At 39.6% G+C, this 22,769-nt stretch overlaps 2 protein-coding genes across 15 annotated transcripts in view; one reads left to right on the forward strand and one right to left on the reverse strand.

Moving 5' to 3' along the window:
* The window catches only part of ralgapa1 (Ral GTPase activating protein catalytic subunit alpha 1), a 312,978-nt gene extending 292,028 nt beyond the window's left edge, over positions 1–20,950 (reverse strand). For 7 of the 14 annotated variants that reach the window (XM_072568890.1, XM_072568889.1, XM_072568888.1 and 4 more), the window contains exons 1-2: positions 20,430–20,946; positions 4,246–4,356 (exon numbers count right to left, since the gene is read on the reverse strand). In XM_072568890.1, coding sequence (XP_072424991.1) covers positions 4,246–4,356; positions 20,430–20,535 — 217 coding nt within the window. In that variant the 5' untranslated portion in view covers positions 20,536–20,946. Of the gene's footprint in view, positions 1–2,757; positions 2,853–4,245; positions 4,357–13,749; positions 13,842–20,429 lie in introns of those variants that run through there. The other 7 variants (XM_072568885.1, XM_072568887.1, XM_072568892.1 and 4 more) reach the window with 7 other exon arrangements.
* A 233-nt stretch (positions 20,951–21,183) lies between these two features.
* brms1la (BRMS1 like transcriptional repressor a) overlaps positions 21,184–22,769 on the forward strand; it is a 32,976-nt gene continuing 31,390 nt past the window's right edge. The window contains exon 1 of the mRNA XM_072568901.1: positions 21,184–21,478. Coding sequence (XP_072425002.1) covers positions 21,343–21,478 — 136 coding nt within the window. The 5' untranslated portion in view covers positions 21,184–21,342. The remainder of the gene's footprint in view (positions 21,479–22,769) is intronic.

Raw genomic sequence — 22,769 nt, forward strand, 5'->3', positions numbered from 1 at the left:
CTTCTCCACACTCATGCTGCATACTTCCTTCACACAGTAGTAGTTTCTTTCTATTGCTCCCTCTGCAAGTCTTCCAAAGCAGCTGTCTAATTACTCTGAGTTACTGTATACGCATGTGAAAAGAGATCCACCCCAATGGCAACCAGATCAGAGGAATGACTGTGAACCAGTGTGCTTCCAGCATACTTAGTTTTACCACAAATTAGAGATGACATTTTAAAACATAATCATCTGGGGAGTAATATCAAATAAATATTTTGCTCTGCCACTATCCAATACTGCAACATAAAACACTAAATATGGCACTAATGTTTTGACCTCAGGGAAACTAGAACAGCACTTTCATTTTGTACATTACTTAATGGGTTTAAATTCTCATTCCATCAGCTAACTGCTAGAATGCCACATACATATGAGACAGTAGATTTATTGTGCAAATGTAAACACGGCAGTGGAAAAGTTGGACCTGTGCTGCTCACAAGTGAACTGTGCATACCTATGCATTGCATTAGTAAAGCAGTATTTTATACTGGAGCATTACATTGGACAATAGCCATTTACAAGTTACAGCAATAAGTTATTCATTTTATTGAGTAAGAATAGACTATTGAAAGTGAATTACTGTTGTGTGACAGGGATTATGTTGAGGAAGGTAATGGGTAAAAAAGATTTAAGGGGGTAAAACTGAAGAGGCTTAATTACTGAACCAACTGTGAAAGTGGAAAATCATGTATTTTCTGAGAATTGAATACAGACTGCTTTATTATGTAGCAAAGTGGAAAGGAAATGCTAATACCACTGATAATGTGTGCCAAGTTTTAGGGTGAGGAAAGTAGTTGTAAAGTATTCTATGTACCACTACAGGGGACAATCCCCAGAGAAGAAAACACCTTTGACCCATTATAACAACTGTTTAAAATCTATAGTAAAAATCACTACAGGAATGCTTTCATGCTGAAATGCCCAACTTAGAATATATTATTTCATCATGATTACGTAGTAGAAACTAAAACAAGGCTTTATATTGATTGACACTTGCTAAAAATTAGCAATGTCTAAGAGATAGCCACCTTTACTTTGGTTTCAATTAATGACTAAAGATGAGAAATCAGGTTTGATGAGTGTACAGAAGCACATACCATTCTCAGCACGAAATATTTCATCTGATTGCAAGTGCCCAACTGCATGCTGGATGTGTTGTAGATTAAGATCATGAAAATGTTCAGTTGTTATTCTGCAGAAATTCTGACTCTATCTTCGCCAAACAGCCAGTCTTAAAAGGACTTGGAATAAGGGGACCTTCACCATTGGAAAACTTGAATACAAACATTACAGTTCTCAGTGACAGGAACCCCCTCACAATCTACTGGAAAGATGTCAAAGAATGCCAATCAGATGCCATGCTGATTACATGTGATTCAAGCACTTTCTCCACCCAAAGCCTCGGTTTGAGGAAACAAAATTCACAGTCCAAAGCCCTCAATCCATCCCCAACACTGTCCCTCAACCCATCTCTATTCTACCACCACCAGAACAGGTTTGAGATTCAAACATTAAAATATCAAATTCAATAAACTGTTATGATCCAGTTAGAAGTGGATTGATTTGTTTCCTTGTCCTATTCCTCCACTGGCCACAAGTTTAAACTTCGAAAGGGAGGTGAGCTTGTCAATCATATTATACTTGCATATATTAACACAGACACATGCACAGCCACATCTGTATCTAGTTCAGAATCAGAAACAAGTCAGTCAGATATATTAAGATAACAAAATAAAAATCGTATTCAAAGATTGGCAACAATAGAGTTAAATGTCCATATGCATCCAACTCGAGAGTGTGGTGCTGGAAAAGCACAGCAGGTCAGGCAGCATCCGAGGAGGAGAATCAAAATTTCAGGCATAAGCCCTTCATCAGGAATTCCTGGTAAAGGGCTTATGCCCGAAACATTGATGTTCCTGCTCCTTGGATGCTGCCTGACCTGCTGTGCTTTTCCAGCACCACACTCTTCACTCCGATCTCCAGCATCTGCAGTCCTCACTTTCTCCTATATTTTTCCAACTACTAAAATTAAAAAGGTAAGATCTCCACAGTCTTACCAGACCATAAGGCTGCACTCTCATGAGTGAGAGAGATGACTGATGGTGGTTTAATCTGAGGGTCACCACGCCTCAGGCGAGGAGAGAGGTTGAGAAGGAGAGTCCTTAGTGATAACCTCAGCCAGTGTTTGAAAAATAACACACTCACACCCTCTTTCAAGCCTGGGGGAAAATATGCAATTCTGCAGAATGTTATCGTGAAAGGACTTTGGCTAAGTAAACTGCAAGTTTTGAAAAAAATAATTATTCACAGTTGTGTAATTGCTGGGTCTGATGCTGAAGTCATTTTGCACACAAGCTATTGGCATTAACATTTCTCTCTAATCAGTTAGGCTGGTTGAATACTTTTTTTCTGGAGATAATGGTACAGATGTAACATTTCCTTTAAGGACTGTATATTTACAGCAATAAGCCTTTCTAACTCCAACTTTGGCAAGTTTGGGGTCAGGGAAAGAGAGCCAAACAGTGAGAATGAGGAGAGAGACAGAAGGGAGGGGGCAGAACAGAGAGAAGGAGAGAGCGCAAGAGTGAGCACGAGAGAAAAAAAATAAGAAAGACAGACAAAAAGACAGACAAAAAAGAAACAAAGAAAGAAAAAGAAAAGAAAAAAGAAAGAACAAGAAAAAGAGAACAAAGGTGTGTTTTCAAAGCTTTTTACCCACAAACTGGATCATGTATTTTCTCCCTGTAAGCTTTGCAGACTGGGATCAATTCAACCAACTTGTGTTTGCTGCAAAGACAACATTTTTGTTGTATCCGATTTCCTCTGTTCAAAAATGGCTCTTCTGAAAAGTTCAAGATATGTATGAATGCCTAGTCAATTATATGTTATCTGAAACATTAATTTATGATATTGTCATATCAGAATTTTTTCAGGTTATCAAAAAAATCTGAAAATTAAAATAGCCACAATTACGACTTTTTTGTAGAATCTGTTTACTTTTTTCTTTTGTATTATTGATTTTCAAAAGCATAATTATGGAAAAATAACTTGTAAATAGAAACTTGAAAATACTTATTGCCTCAAGTGAGTTATATATTTCAATTGTTATGCTAAACTACTGTTGTGTGACAAATAAATATTTACCCAGTAATTCTCGCACACTGCATTAGATAGAAACAGCTAGCATTGTGATGCATATTGACATAGATTTATTGCTATATTTTCCCCACATTTATCATCTTAACATTTAAATATATGAATTGTTTTGCAGGTTTCAGCTAGGTTGTTTTGACTGTGCAAAGCCATACATATCAGTGTTTTGGTTAATTCATTGAATGTGGCACTGGATAGGCCTGTACTTATCATCTATCCCTAAATAACCATGAGGCAGAGGCAGAGGCTAGTGGCAGCAGCGCTGGCAGTGAGCTGCCTTCTTGAATGGTATAGGGACACTCACAATGTAATTAGGAAGAGAGTTCCACAATTTTGAACCAGTGAGAGAGAGGGAACAGCAATGGAAATGCATTAAGAGCTAAAATAAGTGTGCCTTGGCTTAAAAGTTTCTTTGGAAACAGTATGTGGGCAATACAATAAAATAACATTAAGATGTTTCAGAATTCTGATTTTCTACTCTCACACTCTTATATAGCTCCAGAACTAGAACCTCATTTCACAAAAATTGCACACATTTCTGTAAGACCAAAGTAGTACAGAATTGAAAGAAGAGAAGTTCCTGCATAAGAGTCATAACACACATCTGTCAGAATCAAGATGCTAAAGGTATTGTCATGAGTATTTGTTAAATTCAGATTGTCGTGGTTACTAATCAGTGCATTGATCCATGTGTCAGCCTTTCATGTGCCAGCAACTAGAACTAAAAATATCTCCTAAGTAGTGGTGTGAAATGCTGGTTGATTTATTCTCTTTATTGTTTCTCTGGATGAATGCAGAAAATGTACTCAATCAGCAACGAGGCTGCCTCTGCACTAAGACTAATTAACAATTTTTTGGAGATCTTACACTGTTCTGTGTAAAGGATGATACTACTTGGAGGTTATATACACAGCACTTCCATGGGAATAATATTTCACTGACTGCTGAACACTAAGTTTACACCTTGTTGCAAATGAAAATGAAGCTCTTCAGTCCCCTCCTCTCTTCTCCCACTTCTTCCCCTCCCCTCCCTCCCTCCCTTATCCTTACCTTTTTGCTTTAGGCTTGTTTCAATGGCCACAAAATTTTCAAAGAAAACATAATATATGTGCGAATATGTTTGATCAAAGAACGGCTTCAAATCACTTGCTTCAGAGTTTTCTACAATTAAAAAAAAGAAAAGATATTAGGATAATCAATAATTTAAATTTAGATTAATTAAGCCACCAACTACATATATATTTAAGTTTTCTAACCTTATTCATACAAATGAATACAAAAGATGAACTAACTCCCAAATATGGATCAACCAACTTAGCTCAAATCTTGAAACATGTATTCCTAGTTCAGATGTAGGTAAAAGCTCACAGGCTTGTCAGAGAGGCAGGAATCCTTCATATCTCTCCTGATTATAGATAAATGTCACAGTCATGCAAATATATTAGTCATCCACTAAATATTGTAAAAATCATCAGGGATAAGGTTTCATAAGTCAAAACGTATAGTAAAGTAGAACAGTAAATTTTTCAAAGCTAATTCAGGCTGCTAACAATAGACCACAGCCAAATATTACATTTGATGACATTTTTATATCAACAGCTCTGTTTGAATTTCTGCAATCACCATCTCTCAAATTGGCAGCCATACACGTGGGTGGCCTCCCTAGGTAGTTGCCAATGCTGCTATGGAATTGCTGCTCAATCAGCCACAGGATAACTTCATGTCGTATTTTTCTTAACTTAAGAGGGTATCTGATTTTTAGCTGTTGTGAAATCACAAATACTTTGAGCAAGTTATAAAGAAGAAAAAAATGCCACTATGATACATTCGGGATGAATAAAGAAGGGTAAAATTGAAATCCAAGGGGGAGAAAAAGTACACATGAAGTATATATGACAAAGCAGCAAATGACAGGAGAGAAAATGAAACAGTCAGGGAAAAGAGAAAAAATTAGGAAGACAAAACGTCAAAATGAAATCAAGAAGCACAAAGATAATAAACTTTTCCACAGTCCATATTAATTAAAGAAAAATACAGGTGAGAATATGTCACGCTAGATAAACTCACAGACATTGCCATTACCCCTATTTGGTAATCACAGGGCTGGGGGGATGGTGTGTGTGTGTGTGTGTAGAAAATTAGAAGATACGATATAATGCTCACATGAGGTAATTAAAATTTGGCCTGTGACCAGGGCCAGGCACGTGACACTGCAGGTGAAGCAGGTATGCGGATTCGAGAGATAATTAGAGCAGCCTTAGCCTCTGCAATTATCAAATAAAAACAAGGTTTTGCAAGGCATGGAGAGTGGGGACTGCAGAGAGAAAATGAGTGACCTGACCAGAGTACAGTAGTACAGGGAGGCATTCCTCTACCTGTGTGTTTTAGATCTCCAGCATCCCCAGTTTCTGTGTATATTAGTATGGGAGGACTGGGTTTTAGTTAATGAGGCAGTTGGTACCATACTGCAGAAAAAGGAAACTTCTCCAATAGGATCCATTTCACTTGAACAGTGTGGAAACTAGTGCACTGACAGATCAAATAACTAGGGCTTTAGAATGGGTTTTGAATGAATTAGATGTAAGGAGAGATATCGAGAAGGATACGTAGGCATACAAAGCAAAATAATATGACAGCCTTGCCCGACAACTATTTCAGTAATGATACCCAGTGTGGGACAGGAAGAGACACAGAGTATACAAACCTGGAAAAATAGCAGCAATTAGGATCAAACTGAAAAAAAGGCAAAATTAACAGCTCATTATTTAAAAGCGATATATGGAGAAAAGAGGTTATTGGGCATAATCATAGTTAGGAGATCAAAGCTGAGAACTAAATATGCAGGGGTACACAACTTTTCAAAAGGACAGGAGAAAGGAGAAGATGGTGAGGTAGCTTTCTTAGTATGGAATGGAATGAATGCAATAGCAAGTAACTACCTTGGATCACCCATATGGATTCTACAAGAGAAAGATGTTAGAGGTGAGTAGGTCACACCTCCCTTTCAGTAGCTATACTGTGGGATAGAGAATAAATCAAGAGATATTGAGGACATGTAAAAAAACACAGTACATTAACTATGGGTGACTGTAATCTTCATGTAGAATGGGAAAATCAAATTAGCAGAGGAAGGACTCAAGGTGTATATGCCAGAGTTTCCCAGAATCCAACTAGGGACAAGCTATTTTAGATGTGGAAATGTGTGGTGAAGCAGGTTTAGTCAATGATTTCAGAATAAAAGATCCTATATTAAACAGTGAGTGGTAGAATGTAGCATTCAGTTTTTAAGTGAGGAAGGTAAGTTAAAAACTGTGCTAAACTTAAATAAGGGAAGCTACATTGGTATGAGGGCTAAACTGGCTGCAGTGGACAGGGAAAGGAATTTAACAGAAAAGGTGGTTGATAAACAATGGCAGATGTTTATGATTTAAAACAAAAATTTCTTCCTGTGAGCAAGAAGATTCTCTGAAGAGGATAAGCCAACCACAGTTAACGAAGCAAGTTAAGGATAGCATGAAATTGAAAATGAAAACAGATGTTACAAGGATTAGTGATAAACCAAAAATTTCAGAATGTCCTAAAAGTTAAAAGTTGACCAAAGAAATAATAGAGGGAGAAATTAAATTACAATGGTAAGCTTGCAAGTAAATATGAAAACAGATAATAAGACCGTCTTCAAATAAAGAAAAAGGAAGAGAAGCATCAAAGCGAACACAGGCCACTTAAGAAATTAGTTATGAAAATCATAACAGGAAGCCATGAAGTGGGACAGGAGTCAAGTAAATCCTTTTCATCATAGAGATGTACAGCATGGAAACAGACCCTTCGGTCCAACTCATCCATGCTGACCAGATATCCCAACCCAATCTTGTCCCACCTGCCAGCACCTGGTCCATATCCCTGCAAACCCTTCCTATTCATATACCCATCCAAATGCTTTTTAAATGCTGCAATTGTACCAGCCTCCACCACTTCCTCTGGCAGCTCATTCCATACACGTACCACCCTCTGTGTGAAACAGTTGCCCTTTAGGTCTCTTTTATATCTTCCCCCTCTCGTTTTGGACTCCCGACCCCAGGGAAAAGACTTTGTCTATTTATCCAATCCATGTCCCTCATAATTTTGTAAACCTCTATAAGGTCACCCCTCAGCCTCCGACACTCCAGGGAAAACAGCCCCAGCCTGTTCAGCCTCTCCCTGTAGCTCAGATCCTCCAACCTTGGCAACATCCTTGTGAATCTTTTCTGAACCCTTTCAAGTTTCATAACATCTTTCCGAATAGGAAGGAGACCAGAATTGCACGCAATATTCCAACAGTGGCCTAACCAATGTCCTGTACAGCCGCAACATGACCTCCCAACTCCTGTCCTCAATACTCTGACCAATAAAGGAAAGCATACCAAATGCCTTCTTCACTATCCTATCTACCTGAGACTCCACTTTCAAGGAGCTATGAACCTGCACTCCAAGGTCTCTTTGTTCAGCAACACTCCCTAAGACCTTACCATTAAGTGTATAAGTCCTGCTAAGATTTGCTTTCCCAAAATGCAGCACCTCGCATTTATCTAAATTAAACTCCATCTGCCACTTCTCAGCCCATTGGCCCATTTGGTCCTGATCACATTGTAATCTGAGGTAACCCTCTTCGCTGTCCACTACACCTCCAATTTTGGTGTCATCTGAAAACTTACTAACTGTACCTCTTATGCTCGCACCCAAATCATTTATGTAAATGACAAAAAGTAGCGGACCCAGTCTTCATGGTAACGAACACTAACAGCATTCTGGAAACGTTAAATTAAGGTCAAACACTGTGGAGGAAATAAACACCTGTATTATCACCAGGGAAAGAGTACAAGGGAAACTAATGGGCTAAAGTCAAAATATCCCTGGACCTGCTGAGTTGAATCCTAGGATACTAAAGGAAGTAGCTACGGAGATAGTGGATGCACTGGGAGCAATATTCTAGAAGGTCCAAAGCAAAAACCTTATTCAGGAAAGAAAAGAGACAGAACAAAAGATATATAGGTTAGTTAGCTTAAGGTGTGTCATTGAGAAAACATGAGAGCATGATATAAAGGATTCAATATTAGACATTTAGAAATGCATAAAGTAATCAAGCAGAATCAGCATGGTTTCATAAAAGGGAAAGCGTGTCTGAAAAAGTTATTAGAATTAGTTATGATGAATAACAAACAGAATAGTTAAAGAGGAGCTAGAAGGTGTCATACATATGGATTTATGTTATATAAAAGGCAGAAGATAAGTACTCCGTATAAGGCTACTTAATGAAATGAGAGCCCGTGATGTTGAATGTAGCATATTAACATGGAAAGAAGATAGGCTAACTAATCAAAGGTACAGATTTGGGATAAAGTAAGTATTTTCAGAATAGCAATTTGTAATTAGTGGAGTGCCAAAGAGATGACTATTAGAGCTACAATTATTGACAACGTACATTCAATTTCTTCATCAAAGTAATTAATGTACTGTCATCAAGTTTGCAGAATATGTGGGAAGGCAAGTGGTGAAGATTACACAAAGAGTCTGCCGAATGATGTAGACAGGTGTGTGGGCAAAATCTTGGCAGGAAGAACAGAGGAGCAGATTATTTTATTTTATTGTGAAACTTTGCAGAAAGCTACAGCACAGAGAGATTTTGGAGTCCTTGCGCATGTATCACAAAAACTGGCATTCAAGTTCAATTGACAATAGGAAAGGCAAACGTAATGATACCTTTATTTGAGGGGAATGAGGGTGGGTTTCTTTCAAAATTTTACAAGGCAAGAGTTAGATTACACCTACAATACTGTGAACAATTTTGGTCCCTTTACCTAAGGAGGTATTGGACACAGTCCAGAGAAGGTACACTAGATTGATCATAGACATGGAGAGATTTTCTTTTGAGGAGAGCTCAAGTAGTTTGGTATTGGAATTTAGAAGGACAAGAGACCACTTTATTGAACCATACCAAATTCTTAAGAGGGTTGACAGGGTAGATATGGAGAAGTTGAGTTTCTCCTTGGAGTTTCCCCTCTAGAACCAGAATGCAAAATCTCAAGAGTGGGGGCACCAATTTAAGACAGTAACAGGGAGGGATTATTTTCAAGGTAGACTGATGTTTAGACAATCAAGAGGCACGGGGGGGAAAAAACGAAGGAAAACTGAGTTGACGATTATCAATCAGCATGATCCACTGAATGGCAAATGTGACGATGTATCAAATGACCGATGCTTGCATCTACATAAGGTTACTGGGGGCTCACTTCCAAAGGGCCAAGATATTAAACATCTATCAAACTCAAGTTGGAACACACTTGAGAGTACTAAACAGTTCTGGTGTCCTTATTTATAGCTAAAGAATGTAGGAAGCACTGGAGAAAGTGAAAACAAGATTTGGTAGAACAATACTGGAATTGAGAGATAATATTCAGAACTTTGAAAGCTTTAAGACTTTGAACAATCTTGTTCTTCTTTCTAGAAAGAGAAAACTTAGACATGACCTGACCAAAATCTAAGATTATGAAAGGGCAGTTGTAGAGAATTTTGTAGACCTATTCACTTGCAGGCTCAGAATCCAGAACGTGACAGTATAAACATGACACAACCATTAACAAACTCAATAGTAAACTCAGGAGAGAAGTCATTACAGGGTATGGTTGGAATATACCTATCACAACAAGCAGTGATGCCAACTAGCATTAATGCAACTAAAGGAATATGAGATAATTACAAGGAGGTAACAGATGGAAGATTCTGACAAAATGATAGAACATAACAAACGCAATGTGAAGATCTTTGTTTGGAACATAAAGACTGGCATGGACTATGGTCCAAACAATTCAAATCATACGGTCAGTATTATATAGTACTTCACAATCTGCTACTAGTTAGAACGAGTATAGTTGAAAAACGTTTTATTTGAAGATTTTTGTTTGGTACACATCAAGACAAAATTACAAGTATCCAAGAATACCAAATTTCAAAGTTAGTTATGATGTAGCTCTTAAAATGAGAGCTATATCAACTTCAGCAAAGCACTCGACAAATCTTCCACATGGTATGCCAGTTAGTAAGGTTAGATCGCATGGGATCCAGGGGAGCTAGCTAATCAGACACAAAATTGACTTGAAGGTCGGAAGCAGAAGGTTATAATAGAGATTAGCATTATTGAATTTTGAGAAGATTTGTAGCTCAGATTGAGGTTCTGGATGTAGGTTTGCTCACTGAGCTGGAAGGTTCATTTCCAGACATTTCATCACCCTGCTAGGTAACATCTTCAGTGGGCCTCCAGGCAAAGCACTGCTGCTGATTCTTGCTTTCCATTTATATGTTTGGGTTTCTTTGGATTGGTGAAGTCACTTCTGGTTCCTTTTCTCAGGGGGTGGTAGATGGGGTCTAACTCGATGTGTTTGTTGATAGAGTTCCGGTTGGAATGTCATGCTTCGAGAAATTCTCGTGCGTGTCTCTGTTTGGCTTGTCCCAGGATGGATGTGTTGTCCCAGTCGAAGTGGTGTCTGTCCTTATCTGTATGTAAGGATACCAGTGAGAGAGGGTCATGTCATTCTGTGGCTAGTTGATGTTCATGTATCCTGGTGGCTCATTTTCTGGTGGATAAACAGGCAGAAAAACACATCCATCCTAGGACAAGCCAGACAGAGACATGCACGAGAATTCCTAGAAGCGTGGCATTCTAACCGGAACTCTATCAACAAACACATCGAGTAGAGGAGAAAGTGAGGACTGCAGATGCTGGAGATCAGAGCTGAAAATGTGTTGCTGGAAAAGCACAGCAGGTCAGGCAGCATCCAAGGAACAGGAGAATCAACGTTTCGGGCAAAAGCCCTTCCTCAGGAATGAGGAAAGTGTGTCCAGCAGGCTAAGATAAAAGGTAGTGAGGAGGGACTTGGGGGAGGGGCATTGGAAATGCAATAGGTGGAAGGAGGTCAAGGTGAGGGTGATAGGCCTGAATGGGGTGGGGGCGGAGAGGCCAGGAAGAAGATTGCAGGTTAGGAAGGCGGTGCTGAGTTCAAGGGATTTGACAATGAGACAAGGTGGGGGGAGGGGAAATGAGGAAACTGGAGAAATCTGAGTTCATCCCTTGTGGTTGGAGGGTTCCTAGGCCGCATTTATGGAGTTAGATCCCATCTATCACCTCCTGAGAAAAAGGACAGGAAATGATGTCACCACAGAAAATTACATCAACCCAAAAAACCCAAACATAGAAAGAGAAAGCAGGAATCAGCAGCAGTGCTTCGCCTGGAGGCCCACTGAAGATGTTACCTAGTAGGTGATGAAACATCTAGGAATGAACCTTCCAGCTCAGTGAGCAAACCTCCATCCAAAGGTTTGCATTTTGTACTGGAGGCCTATTACCAGCTGTGTGTCACAAGGATCAGTACTAGGTCCAGAGGGACCTTGATCAGATGGGCCAATGGGCCGAGGAGTGGCTGATGATGGAGTACAATTTAAATAAATGTGAGGTAAGGCAAAACATGACAGGATTTTTACAGTTAGCTGTATGGTTTTGGGGACTGTTGCCGAACAGAGACCTTGGGGTGCAGGTGCATAATTCCTTGAAATGGAGTTTCAGGTAGACAGGATGGTGAAGATGGCATTTGGCACGCTTGCCTTGATTTGCCAGAACACTGAGTATAGGAGTTGGGTCATGTGGCAGTACAGGACAATCGTGAGGCTACCATTAGAATACTGCATATGATTCAAGTCGCCCTTCTATAGGAAGGATGTTGTGAAACTTGAGGGGGTACAGAAAAGATTTACAAGGTTGTTACTATGACTGGAGTTATAGGGAGAGGCTGAGTTAGCTGGGGCTTTTTTCTCTGGAGCGTCAGAGGCTGAGGGAGTAACTTCATAGAGGTTTATAAAATCATGAGGGGCATGGATAGGGTGAAAACAGCCAAGGTCTTTTTCCTAAGGTGGGTCAGTCCAAAACTAGGGGGGATAAGTTTAATGTGTGAGGAGAAAGATTTAAAAAGGACCTGAGGAGTAACTTTATTACACAGAGGGTGCTGAGAGATGAAGTGGTAGAGATGGGTACAACATATGAAAGACATTGGGAAGGGCATATGAATAGGAAGGGTTTAGAAGAATATGGACCAAATGCTGGCAAATGGGACTAGGTCAGAATGGGATGTCTGGTTGCTGCAGAGGAGTTGGACCAAAGGGTCTGTTTCCACGCTATATAACTATGAACAGACTACAATAATCAAATATTAAGTTTGAGTTAAAGGAGCGATCCATTGCTGGAAACTGAATCCAGCCATGAACAGAATTTTAAAACAAGTTTTCTGTTTAACAGATTTTAATATTCCACCACTTTCGACCTTCAAAAGGTTTTCGGTGATTCTGAATTTCTAGATTGGTCATTAAATTGATGTGTAAACCAGCAACAGTGGTACGAATACACATCCTTCAATTACAATACATAACGATAATATTTTACAAATTATTAAATGCACTTACAACTCAAACATTTGATCCAGCTTAGCAAGTCCTTGGTTTTGCATTTCATTGTCCTCTAAACCTTTTTCATCTAACTTCTTTAAGCAAATCCTTCCAATCCTATCTGTCTCATGTGCTTACCTAACTTTCTTTTGAATGCATCTACACTCATTGAGGTAACACAGCCCATATTCTAACTATTTTCTGGGTAAAGACGTTCCATCTTAAATCCCTGTAATTAAATATCTTAATTTACAATGTAAAGTTTTGGTCTTGCCAACGGGCAAAGTTAGTGGCTAGGTGGTGGATAGTGACAAATTCACCAGCCTACTAATCCAGAGCCCTGGGCTAATGTTCAGAGGACCACTGATTCAAATCCCACCATAGCAAGTGGTGAAATTTGAATTTGATAAAATTCTGCGATCAAATTTCGTCTAATGGATACCATGTAACTACAACCAATTGGTATAATAAATAATGTTCTTTGGGGGAAAGGAATCTGCCAGATCTATATCCGTATCATGTGGTTGACTCTTAATTGCCCCTGAAAGCCACTCAGTGAAGGGATGAGGGATGATCCCACTAACTAATTGAGAAAAGATAAACAGGTAGACAGTGAACAGGTACGAGCCAGTGTAATAAAGTTAGCCAACATAAAAATCAATCAATTCATGCAATGATACAGAAGCATTTCTGCCAATCGGGCACATGATCAAACCAAGGATGGGCCTACTCTTGGTTTGAGGCACCTGAGTTCAATTCCATCCGCTCCAGAAGTGTAAAATAACATCTCTGAAAAGCTTGATAAGAAAAATGGGTCAAATCAAGGATGCAAGAGTAAAATATCAAAATTAATTTTTAAATGATGGTACACAGAATCAGAGGAGTGTAGTAAAAAGGAGAATTAAAGAAGTGATTACACTCAAAGCGTCTTTCATAATCTGTGAAATTAAGAATTCAATTTCCATACAAATGCAAGAATTCCACACGTTCATTCATTCATTTATCCAGTAAAGTTCTGTAGAATCTTTTGATATTATTGCAAAATATTAAGCTTCTTTTCACTTATGAATAATATTAGCTCAAACTCACTTAAACATGATGGTCCAGATGCATCATTTTTCACCTGTTCCATTCCATTGTTAATTGAGCATCAAGGATGTCTTTCGGAATTATCAAAACCGAAAGCTAAGGATTACAGAAAGAAGCAAGCATTGGGGACAGGACGTAGGCGAACATCAATTATATCAAAATTATGGTAAGATTAGATGCAGGAAGTATGGTCATTTTCGGGCAATCAACAAGAAAAAAAAACCAATTATCCAAAAGTTTAAATTAAAGTTACAGTTATATGCAAAGAAGATTGATAAACAACAGCTAGCATTTAGTGCCTTTAACCTAGTGAAATGTTTCAATGTGCCTCAAGAATGTAATTACTGGGAAAAAAAAACAAACATGCACCAAGTCAAAGCTGGAGGAATTAGAACAGATGACAAAAGAATTTCAGAATTTAAGGCTTAGGCTAGGTTGGAGAGTTTCAGTTATGGAGAGAAGGTTTTCCTCTGGGCAGAAAAGATTCAAAAGGGGACATGCTTGAGATGTATAAAATTATGAAGTGCATAGACAGGGAAGACAGGAATAAAACTTTTCTAATTGATGGAATGATCAATGACTAGGGAGCACAGATTAAAGGTAAGGGGCAGGGAGTTTAGAGGAGCTGAAGGAAAAACTTTGTCATCCAGAGGGTGGTGGGAATCTGGAACACACTGCCTGTAAGGGTGATAGAAGCAAAAACCATTAAATCATTTATATTGTATTTAGATGTGCACTTGCAACATCAAGGCATAGAAGGATATGGGCCAAGGTACTAGAAAACTGGACTAGAATAATTCAGCAATTATTTTTAACCAGTGTGAACGAAATGTACCAGAGGGCCATTTTCCATGCTGCAGATGTCTATGATTCTGAACAGCTAAAGGCATGGCCACCAAGGCAAGAAGTCAGCACTGCAGGTTTGTGGGCCTAAGAGAAGTTAGAAAGAGAGAGGGACAAGATTTGAGTTACTTGAGCAATGAGCAAACATTTTTCTGACTGTACAAAATTATATCGTGGGGAACACAAGATTAGGACCATAACCTCTCTTGTTTCTGATGAAGGGCTTTTGCCTGAAACGTCGATTTCACTGCTCCTTGGATGCTGCCTGAATTTTTTTTTTAGATTAGATGTTTTTTTTAGATTAGATTACTTACAGTGTGGAAACAGGCCCTTCGGCCCAACAAGTCCACACCGCCCCGCCGAAGCGTAACCCACCCATACCCCTACATCTACATCTACCCCTTACCTAACACTACGGGCAATTTAGCATGGCCAATTCACCTGACCTGCACATCTTTGGACTGTGGGAGGAAACCGGAGCACCCGGAGGAAACCCACGCAGACACGGGGAGAACGTGCAAACGCCACACAGTCAGTCGCCTGAGGCGGGAATTGAACCCGGGTCTCCGGCGCTGCGAGGCAGCAGTGCTAACCACTATGCCACCATGCCGCCCACTAATTGCTGTGCTCTTCCAGCACCATTAATCCAGAATTGGTTTCCAGCATCTGCAGTCATTGTTTTTACCTCCATAACCTCTCTTGTTTTATATAAAAAGACCTGGATTTGGTTGCTGGTGACAAAACTTGGTAAAATGGTAAATAGTGAGCAGGATGGGCACAGGATGTAAACAGTTGGACTGAATAGTGTAAGAAAATGTATTTTTATTTTTGTACTTTGTAAAATTTTGTACTAAAAAAAGAAAGAATTGTTTTCAAAAACAGTGCTTTGAATGGTGGTTGCATATTTTGAAAAGCAAATAACCCAACACCCATGTCTAACATCAAACCAATTGAAGTGGTTGTATACGACAGGAGCAGAGGAGTTGTGTACAGACTCAGCTGGGTGGCAACTGAAATTGATTGATCTATTGACTCGTAATGAGAAGTCTACTGCCTCCCAGTAGCAGCAAGATTGCTTGTCAGGTAACTGAATAGCTTGGAATTGGGAAGAAGCAACAGAAACAGGATTTGATCCTCACTAGTTCAGAAGCTGTCTCTGTTCTCTGCAGTCAAAACTCACTTCAAACCTGAAGAAAACCAGTTCATCTTTCTTTCTAAAGTTACTGTAAGCTGTGACTTTTAATTAATATCTGTGCCTCTTGCAAACCAGTAGAAGCATTCAGAAAAAGAGAATGCTAGAAAGAAATGTTCAGATAAGCAAGTACCAGCTCAACAAAATGAAGTACAAAGAGGTCTTCAGTTCTTTCCTCTGTCTATCTGTAAGGAAGAGTTCAGGGAGCAGTTTTAATTTATAATGTTATTCGCTGATGATTTATCTGTAGTTCGAGTCAAATTACTTGTAATAAATACTAATTCTTGCTAATTACAGAGACCTTATTCAAAAATTGGGAAATATTGAAGATTTTAAAATAAGTATACAATTTTTGAGACAACTCTAGTGAATAGTGGCCCCAATGAATTAAGACAATAGGCAGACATAATTTAATACAGAAATTTGTGATGTGCCACACTTTGGAAGAAACAACATAAACTGACAAGATAATCTAAAAAGTATTGTGTTGTTGAGGGACTGGAGAGCCTATGGAAATAAATATTCACAAATCCATGAAAGCTTGAAATCTACATGTGCAGAACAAATTGACAACGTGGTTAAAGCATATAGGAAAAATGGCTTTATAAATAGGGGCATTAAATTAGTTAGGTACCACACATTAGGAAAGCTGTGGAAAGGGTTTGTCAGTATGACCAATCATGGTTACATGAACAGAAAAGTTGGGATTGTTCTGCTTGAAGCAGAGAAGGTCAAGGAAGACAGAGGACGTATTCAAAATTTGGAAGGGTTTTAGTGGAGATAATAGGAAAAATTACTTTCTTTGCCAAATTCAATTGAGAAGTTACAGTTTTAAAATTGACAAAAGAGAAGTGAGGGAAAAAAATACTTCACATATGCTGTTAAAATTTGGAATAAACCACCTAAAGGATGGTGGACTCAGGTTCCGTAAACAATATCTATTTCAGAGAGCTAACACAATAGGCTAAAATGTTCTTTTTTGTGCTGCAAGATTCTATTTACTGAACTGCAATTTGTCACAATGACATTTTCACTGAAATTAAAATTAAGCTTTCTATTGAAATCCTCAAAATATAATGAATATTGTCAATAGCAATGAAGAAAAATAACTTGCATTAATATAGCATCTCTCACAGCCTACGGACCTCCCAGCTAACGAAGTATGTTTGAAACATAATGAATATTGTTACATAGTAAGTACAGTGGTTTTGCACAGATTCACATAAAATGATAAGTGATCTATCTTACTGGATCTAGCCAAAGGATAAACATACAAGGGAGTTTTCCCTTGTGATTCTTTGAAACAATGTCTTGGGATCTTTTATATCCACTTTAGAAGACAGATAGGACTTGATTTTAATATCTTCTCCAAACAACTGAACCACAGCTGGTGTAGCACACCCTTAACACTAGACAGACTAATTCAACCTGAAACCACAACTGCCTTACTTGAAGATGAACATGAGCCAAGGCTGCTATATTTTGCTTTGTAAGTGGCAATCTATTCCAAAGGTTTTAATGAAAATAACTACCACAGCTCCTACATTCAATTATGTAATGAATATAATTTGGTTTTCGCAACCAGTTCTGCCGAAGAGTCACAGAAAAATGGACTCAAAATATTAACTCAGCTTTCTTTCCACAGATACTTCCAGACCTGCTGAGGTTCTCCAGCAATTTGTTTTTGTTTCAGATCTTCAACATTTATAGCTGTTTTATTTTAGATTTTTACGAAAGATTTACAAGGATGTTGCCAAGACTTGAAGGTCTGAGTTATAAGGAGAGGATGAAGAGACTGGGGCTTTTTCCATGGAATGTTGGAGGTTGAGGGGTAACCTTATAGAAGTTTATAAAATCATGAGCAGCTTCGATAAGATGAATATCCAAGATCTTTTTCCTAAAGTAGAGAAGTCCAAAACTAGACAGCATGGGTTGAAGGTGAGTAGTGTGGAGAGAATTAAAAGGGATTTCAGAAGCAACTTTTTCACAGAGGATGGTGCATATATGGAACCAGTTGCCAAAGGAAGTGGGAGAGGTGGTTACAATTATAACAGTTAAAAGACATTTGGACTGGTACATGAATAGGAAAGGTTGACAGGATATGGACCAAACACAGGCAAATGGGACTAGTTTAGATTAGGAAATCTGGTCAGCATTGATGAGTTGGGCCAAAGAGTCTGTTTTCATGCTGTATGACACTAGCTGTAGTTCCAGTCCTCCAGTACTTTGTGTACATTGCCCAGTTGGAAGTTTAATATCTATGTTTAAGAGAAAACACTGGGCTCGAATTAAAATTCTCAAGTGTTTTAAAGTTCATCAAAACCTCTAACCCTATTTTGCTAGTATCTGGTCAGGTCGTGATTTGAATTTATATCTTACTTTTAACATTGTCATGGACTCTGATGATAATATTGGACACATCAGATCTCAGTAAGAAACCTACCTTGATAAATCAAGTTTTATTTTTGCAAAATTAGTTACCACTGTGACTAGTCATCAAATGTAGTCATAAAGAGTTCACATGTATTTTCCACAAAAGAACACAAATTGATGACTGAAATCAACTGTATGTAATGACAATTTTTGCAAAACTTAACAGAGAGCAAAAAGATTTAACCTGTTCTTTCTTCACAGACACTTGATCAGTGAAGTATCGCTCCTATCTGCAGTCTTCAATTTTTTTTTTACTTAACTGCCTCTTTGCAGCCCTTCTCCTTTGACTGCTGTGAAACAGCTTAAGCCTTCTTTCCAATCTGATGGCCTGGAGATTTCTAACTCTCTAGAACCTAGAGACCGCTACAATACTAAAACTACCCTTCCCTGGTATAAATTAACCCCATCTCAACTCAAAATGTTCCTATCATCTGTTTCTGCAGTCATAAAATTCAACTTAATAAACATTTAGCATGTAATTCCCAAGGTGTTACCCTGAGTCATTGGGCTTAAGTCACACGCCTCCTGGAAAAGGCTGTTTTGACAGCATTGTTGTTAAAAATTACTTTCAGATCTGTTAACCCTTTTACAGACATAAACCAAAAACCCACTTTCCAATTCAATTTCCAAAAATATGTTATAAACCTTTACAACATCATGAGAAAACAATATAGCACTGCTAATGCACCTCAACTTAAATACATTTCAGCACAAGGCTGAACAGAATTAAAAAGTATGTCTGTAAGTAAAAAAAAAAGCTTGAAAGCACTAAACAGAAGCACAGGAGAGCACAGTGATCAGCACTGCTACCTCACAGGGCCAGGGACCCGGGTTGATTCTAGCCTTGTGCAACTGGAGTGACCTTATAGAAGTTAATAAAATCACGAGCAGCATGGATGGGGTGAGTAGTCAATGTCTTTTCCCCAAGATAGGGGAGTCCAAAACTAGAGAGCATAGGTTTAAAATAAGAGGGAAATGATTTAAAAAGGGACCTATGGGCAACTTTTCATGCAGAGGGTGGTCTGTGGATGGAATGAACTGCCAGAGGAAGTGATGGTAGCTGGTACAATTACAACATTTAAAAGGCATCGGGTTGGGTCTTTGAATAGGAAGGGTTTAAGAGGGATAAAGGCCAAATGCTAGCAAATGGGACTAAATTAATTTAGGATATCTGGTCAGCATGGATGAGTTGGTCTGAAGAGTGTTTTCATGCTGCACATCTTTATGACTACCTTTGTGGAGCTTGTTCTCCGTTTCTTTGTGGGTTTCCACCAGGTGCATTGGTTTCCTCCCATAGTCCAAAGATGTGCAGGTTAGGTGGCTTGGCTATGCTAAATTGCCCTGTAGTGTACAGGAACGTGCAAGCTAGATGAATGAGCCATGGCAGGGTGGGTGTTAGGTGTGGGTGGGATGCTCTTTGGAGGATAGATGCAGCGTCAGTGGGCCGAATGGCCTCTTTCTGCACTGTCGGGACTCTGAACTAATCATGAGCATCCTGGTTCTTCATATCATGTATTTTCAGTTGATCAATTTTATCACAATTTAATATATTTAATCTATTTTGAAAGCAAAATACAATAGTTTAATAGAATATAAAATAAAAATAGTAAGCAATACTTAGAAATCTATGATGGGCTGGATTTCCGTTACATTTTTCTGGCTAAGCTTTTAACGTTGCATAAAGAAAACCACGCGAATCTTAGACAGCCTGATTGAAGACAGCACAAGCCCAATTGTTTCCTGTTTACGAGTTGATAATCCGTTTTGCGAACAACAATTTAATTTCAATAATGGTGCGGGGCGTGTTTATTTCCAGACGCCTATGAAATAGAATAGGATATTTACATGACTGACATTACTGATTGGGGCACAATAACCGAAATCAAACTCTCCAATGATGAACATAATACCCTTCGGCACTCTGTCAAAGGAAAAAAAAAATCAAATTCTCTAACGGGAAGATTTAAAAATCCATGAATATCAAAAAGGATGAAAACTTGCGATGTGTCTGCGACCCACGTAACCACACACCAGCCACAGCAATTCAGACAATATTAACCATTTCAACTTAGAAACAGACTTAACAACAATCAGTAAACAAAAACTGGATTAACCCCTATATAAGTGTACCCTGCCAATACTTCGCCTGTGGATAGGGTGACTAGAAATTGTCTTTAAGAGTTGCTGCAATGAGCATCACCGTGAAACTGACCTATGACAACCCTCAGGTGCTTCAATCTGGTCAGAACATCCTTCTTCGGATCCAGGACTTTCTGTGTGGATTTTCTTACATCTCCGTGAGGCTTTTTAGAGAACATTCCGCTCCTTGGGTTAAGCACCAGACACCGCTCCCTCCCCACCTTCGCAACGCGTATTCCTTTTTTTTTGTTAAATGGGTCGCGGCCTAATAACAACCAAACTTGCCCAAGATGCCGACCCCATGAACGCAGCAACTGGGTGAACACAGCCCTGAGATCAACCGTCAGTCGCCAACATGGCGGCTCTCAGCAGGACAAACAATCGGCACGCTCAATCAAAACCAGAGCGCCTGCAACACAACTCAAATGACAAACGCTTCACGTTAGCGCTCATGCAGCGGCCTTGCAATCGAAGTGCATTCCATGTCAAACCGCTACTGACAAAGCACGAACTATTTGATCTGAAAACGTTCCGTCATCCAAACACTTGTCTCCTGACAGTTCGACGATGTTTAGTCACGTCTGTTTGCCCGCAGGAACAATGGCTGCCGGGAATGGTAGTTTTAGGTGTTGAATAGTGAGCGGCCAATCAGGAGTCCTTGCACTACAACTCCCAGGGATACACAGACATGTCCGACTGCCGGCAGGGATGGATTTGCGCGCTTCCATTCGATCCCCCTTCAGCCCCAGCCCTCTGCCTCGCTGATTGGCGCTCCTGCTGGTTACGGCACAAAGCGTTCCTAGTCCGGGCTTGCGAATGGCCAATGAAGCTGCCAGTCAGCTCAGGCAACTACTCGTCCCCTTCCCGTACTCCCTATCCAGGTTGAAATGTGATGTTGGGGTGAAGTAAACCGTTCAGTGCAATTCATGTAAAACCGGCGTTTGAGATTTGAACTTTTGTTTTCAAAAAAAAAAAGCACGGTCAATATGCCGGTCCATTCTAGGGATAAGAAAGAGAATAATCACGAAGACATGGATGTTGACTTCCCCGAGAACGAAGGCAGCAGTTCAGATGATGAGGACACGGAGAGTTCCTCGGTCTCGGAAGATGGGGACAGCTCAGGTGGGTAAAGGCCGGAATTCCCTCGTTATGTCGAGCTGGCAGGCCTCGAACATCCTGCTCATATGCATTGCAGCCCATTTGTTGTGGTTGGCCGATTTCGAGTTAATGCTCGCTTAAACATTGTGTCACGTTTATTAATAAATAAACACGAATAATTTACCCTTTCCCCCTTCCCTAACTTGATCGCCCGCCTCGTATCTCTTCCCTTGCCTGCGACCCTGCCCCCCGGGCTGGACCCCCACACTTCCCTCCCCCCCCGGGCCTGGTCGATGCCCCCTCCCTCTCGAGCCTGGACGATGCCCCCGCCCCCCAGCCTGGACAACTCCCCTCTCCCCACCCCCCCAGCCTGGACAACTCTCCTCCCACCCCTCCGTGGCGTTTTTGACAAGGGATAGCATTACAGCTGTACTGTGGGAGGATATTCCCGGAAATACATCCAGGGAAGTTATTTAGGTGGAACTGAGAATTAAGAAGGGGATGATCACCTTATTGGGATTGTATTACTGACCCCCTAATAGTCAGAGGGAAATTGAGAAACAAAGTTGTTAAGAGATCTCAGCTATCTGTAAGAATAATAGGGTAGTTATGGTTGGGGATTTTAACTTTCCAAACATAGACTAGGATTGCCATAGTGTTAAGGGATTAGATGGAGAGGAATTTGATAAATGTGTACAAGACAATTTTCTGATTCAGTATGTGGTTGTAGCTGCTAGAGAAGTTGCAAAACTTGACCTACACTTGGGAGATAAGGCAGGGCAGGTGACTGAGGTGTCAGTGGGAGAGCATTTTGGAACCAGTGACCATAATTCTATTAGTTTTAAAATAGTGATGGAAAAGGATAGAACAAATTTAAAAAGTTGAAGTTCTAAATTGGAGAAAGGCTAATTTTAACAGTATTAGGCAAGAACTTTCAAAAGTTGATTGGGGGCAGATGTTCACAGGTAAAGGAGCGGCTAGAAAGTGGGAAGCCTTCAGAAATGAGATAACGAGAATCCATAGAAAGTATATTCCTGTTCGGGTGAAAGGAAAGGCTAGTGGGTAGAGGGAATGTTGGATGACTAAAGAAATTGAGGTTAAGAAAAAGAAGGAAACATATGTAAGGTATAGACAGGATAGATCAAGTGAATCCTTAGAATATAAAGGCAGTAGGGGTATACTTGAGGGAAATCAGAAGGACAAAAAGGGAAGATGAGATAGCTCTGACAAGTAGAAATAAGGAGAATCCAAAGGGTTTTTACAAATGCATTAAGGACAAAAGGGTAACTAGGCAGAGAATAAGGCGGCCTTTGTG

The sequence above is a fragment of the Chiloscyllium punctatum genome, chromosome 4 (genome assembly GCF_047496795.1).
Source record: "Chiloscyllium punctatum isolate Juve2018m chromosome 4, sChiPun1.3, whole genome shotgun sequence".
Classification (NCBI taxonomy): Eukaryota; Metazoa; Chordata; class Chondrichthyes; order Orectolobiformes; family Hemiscylliidae; genus Chiloscyllium; species Chiloscyllium punctatum.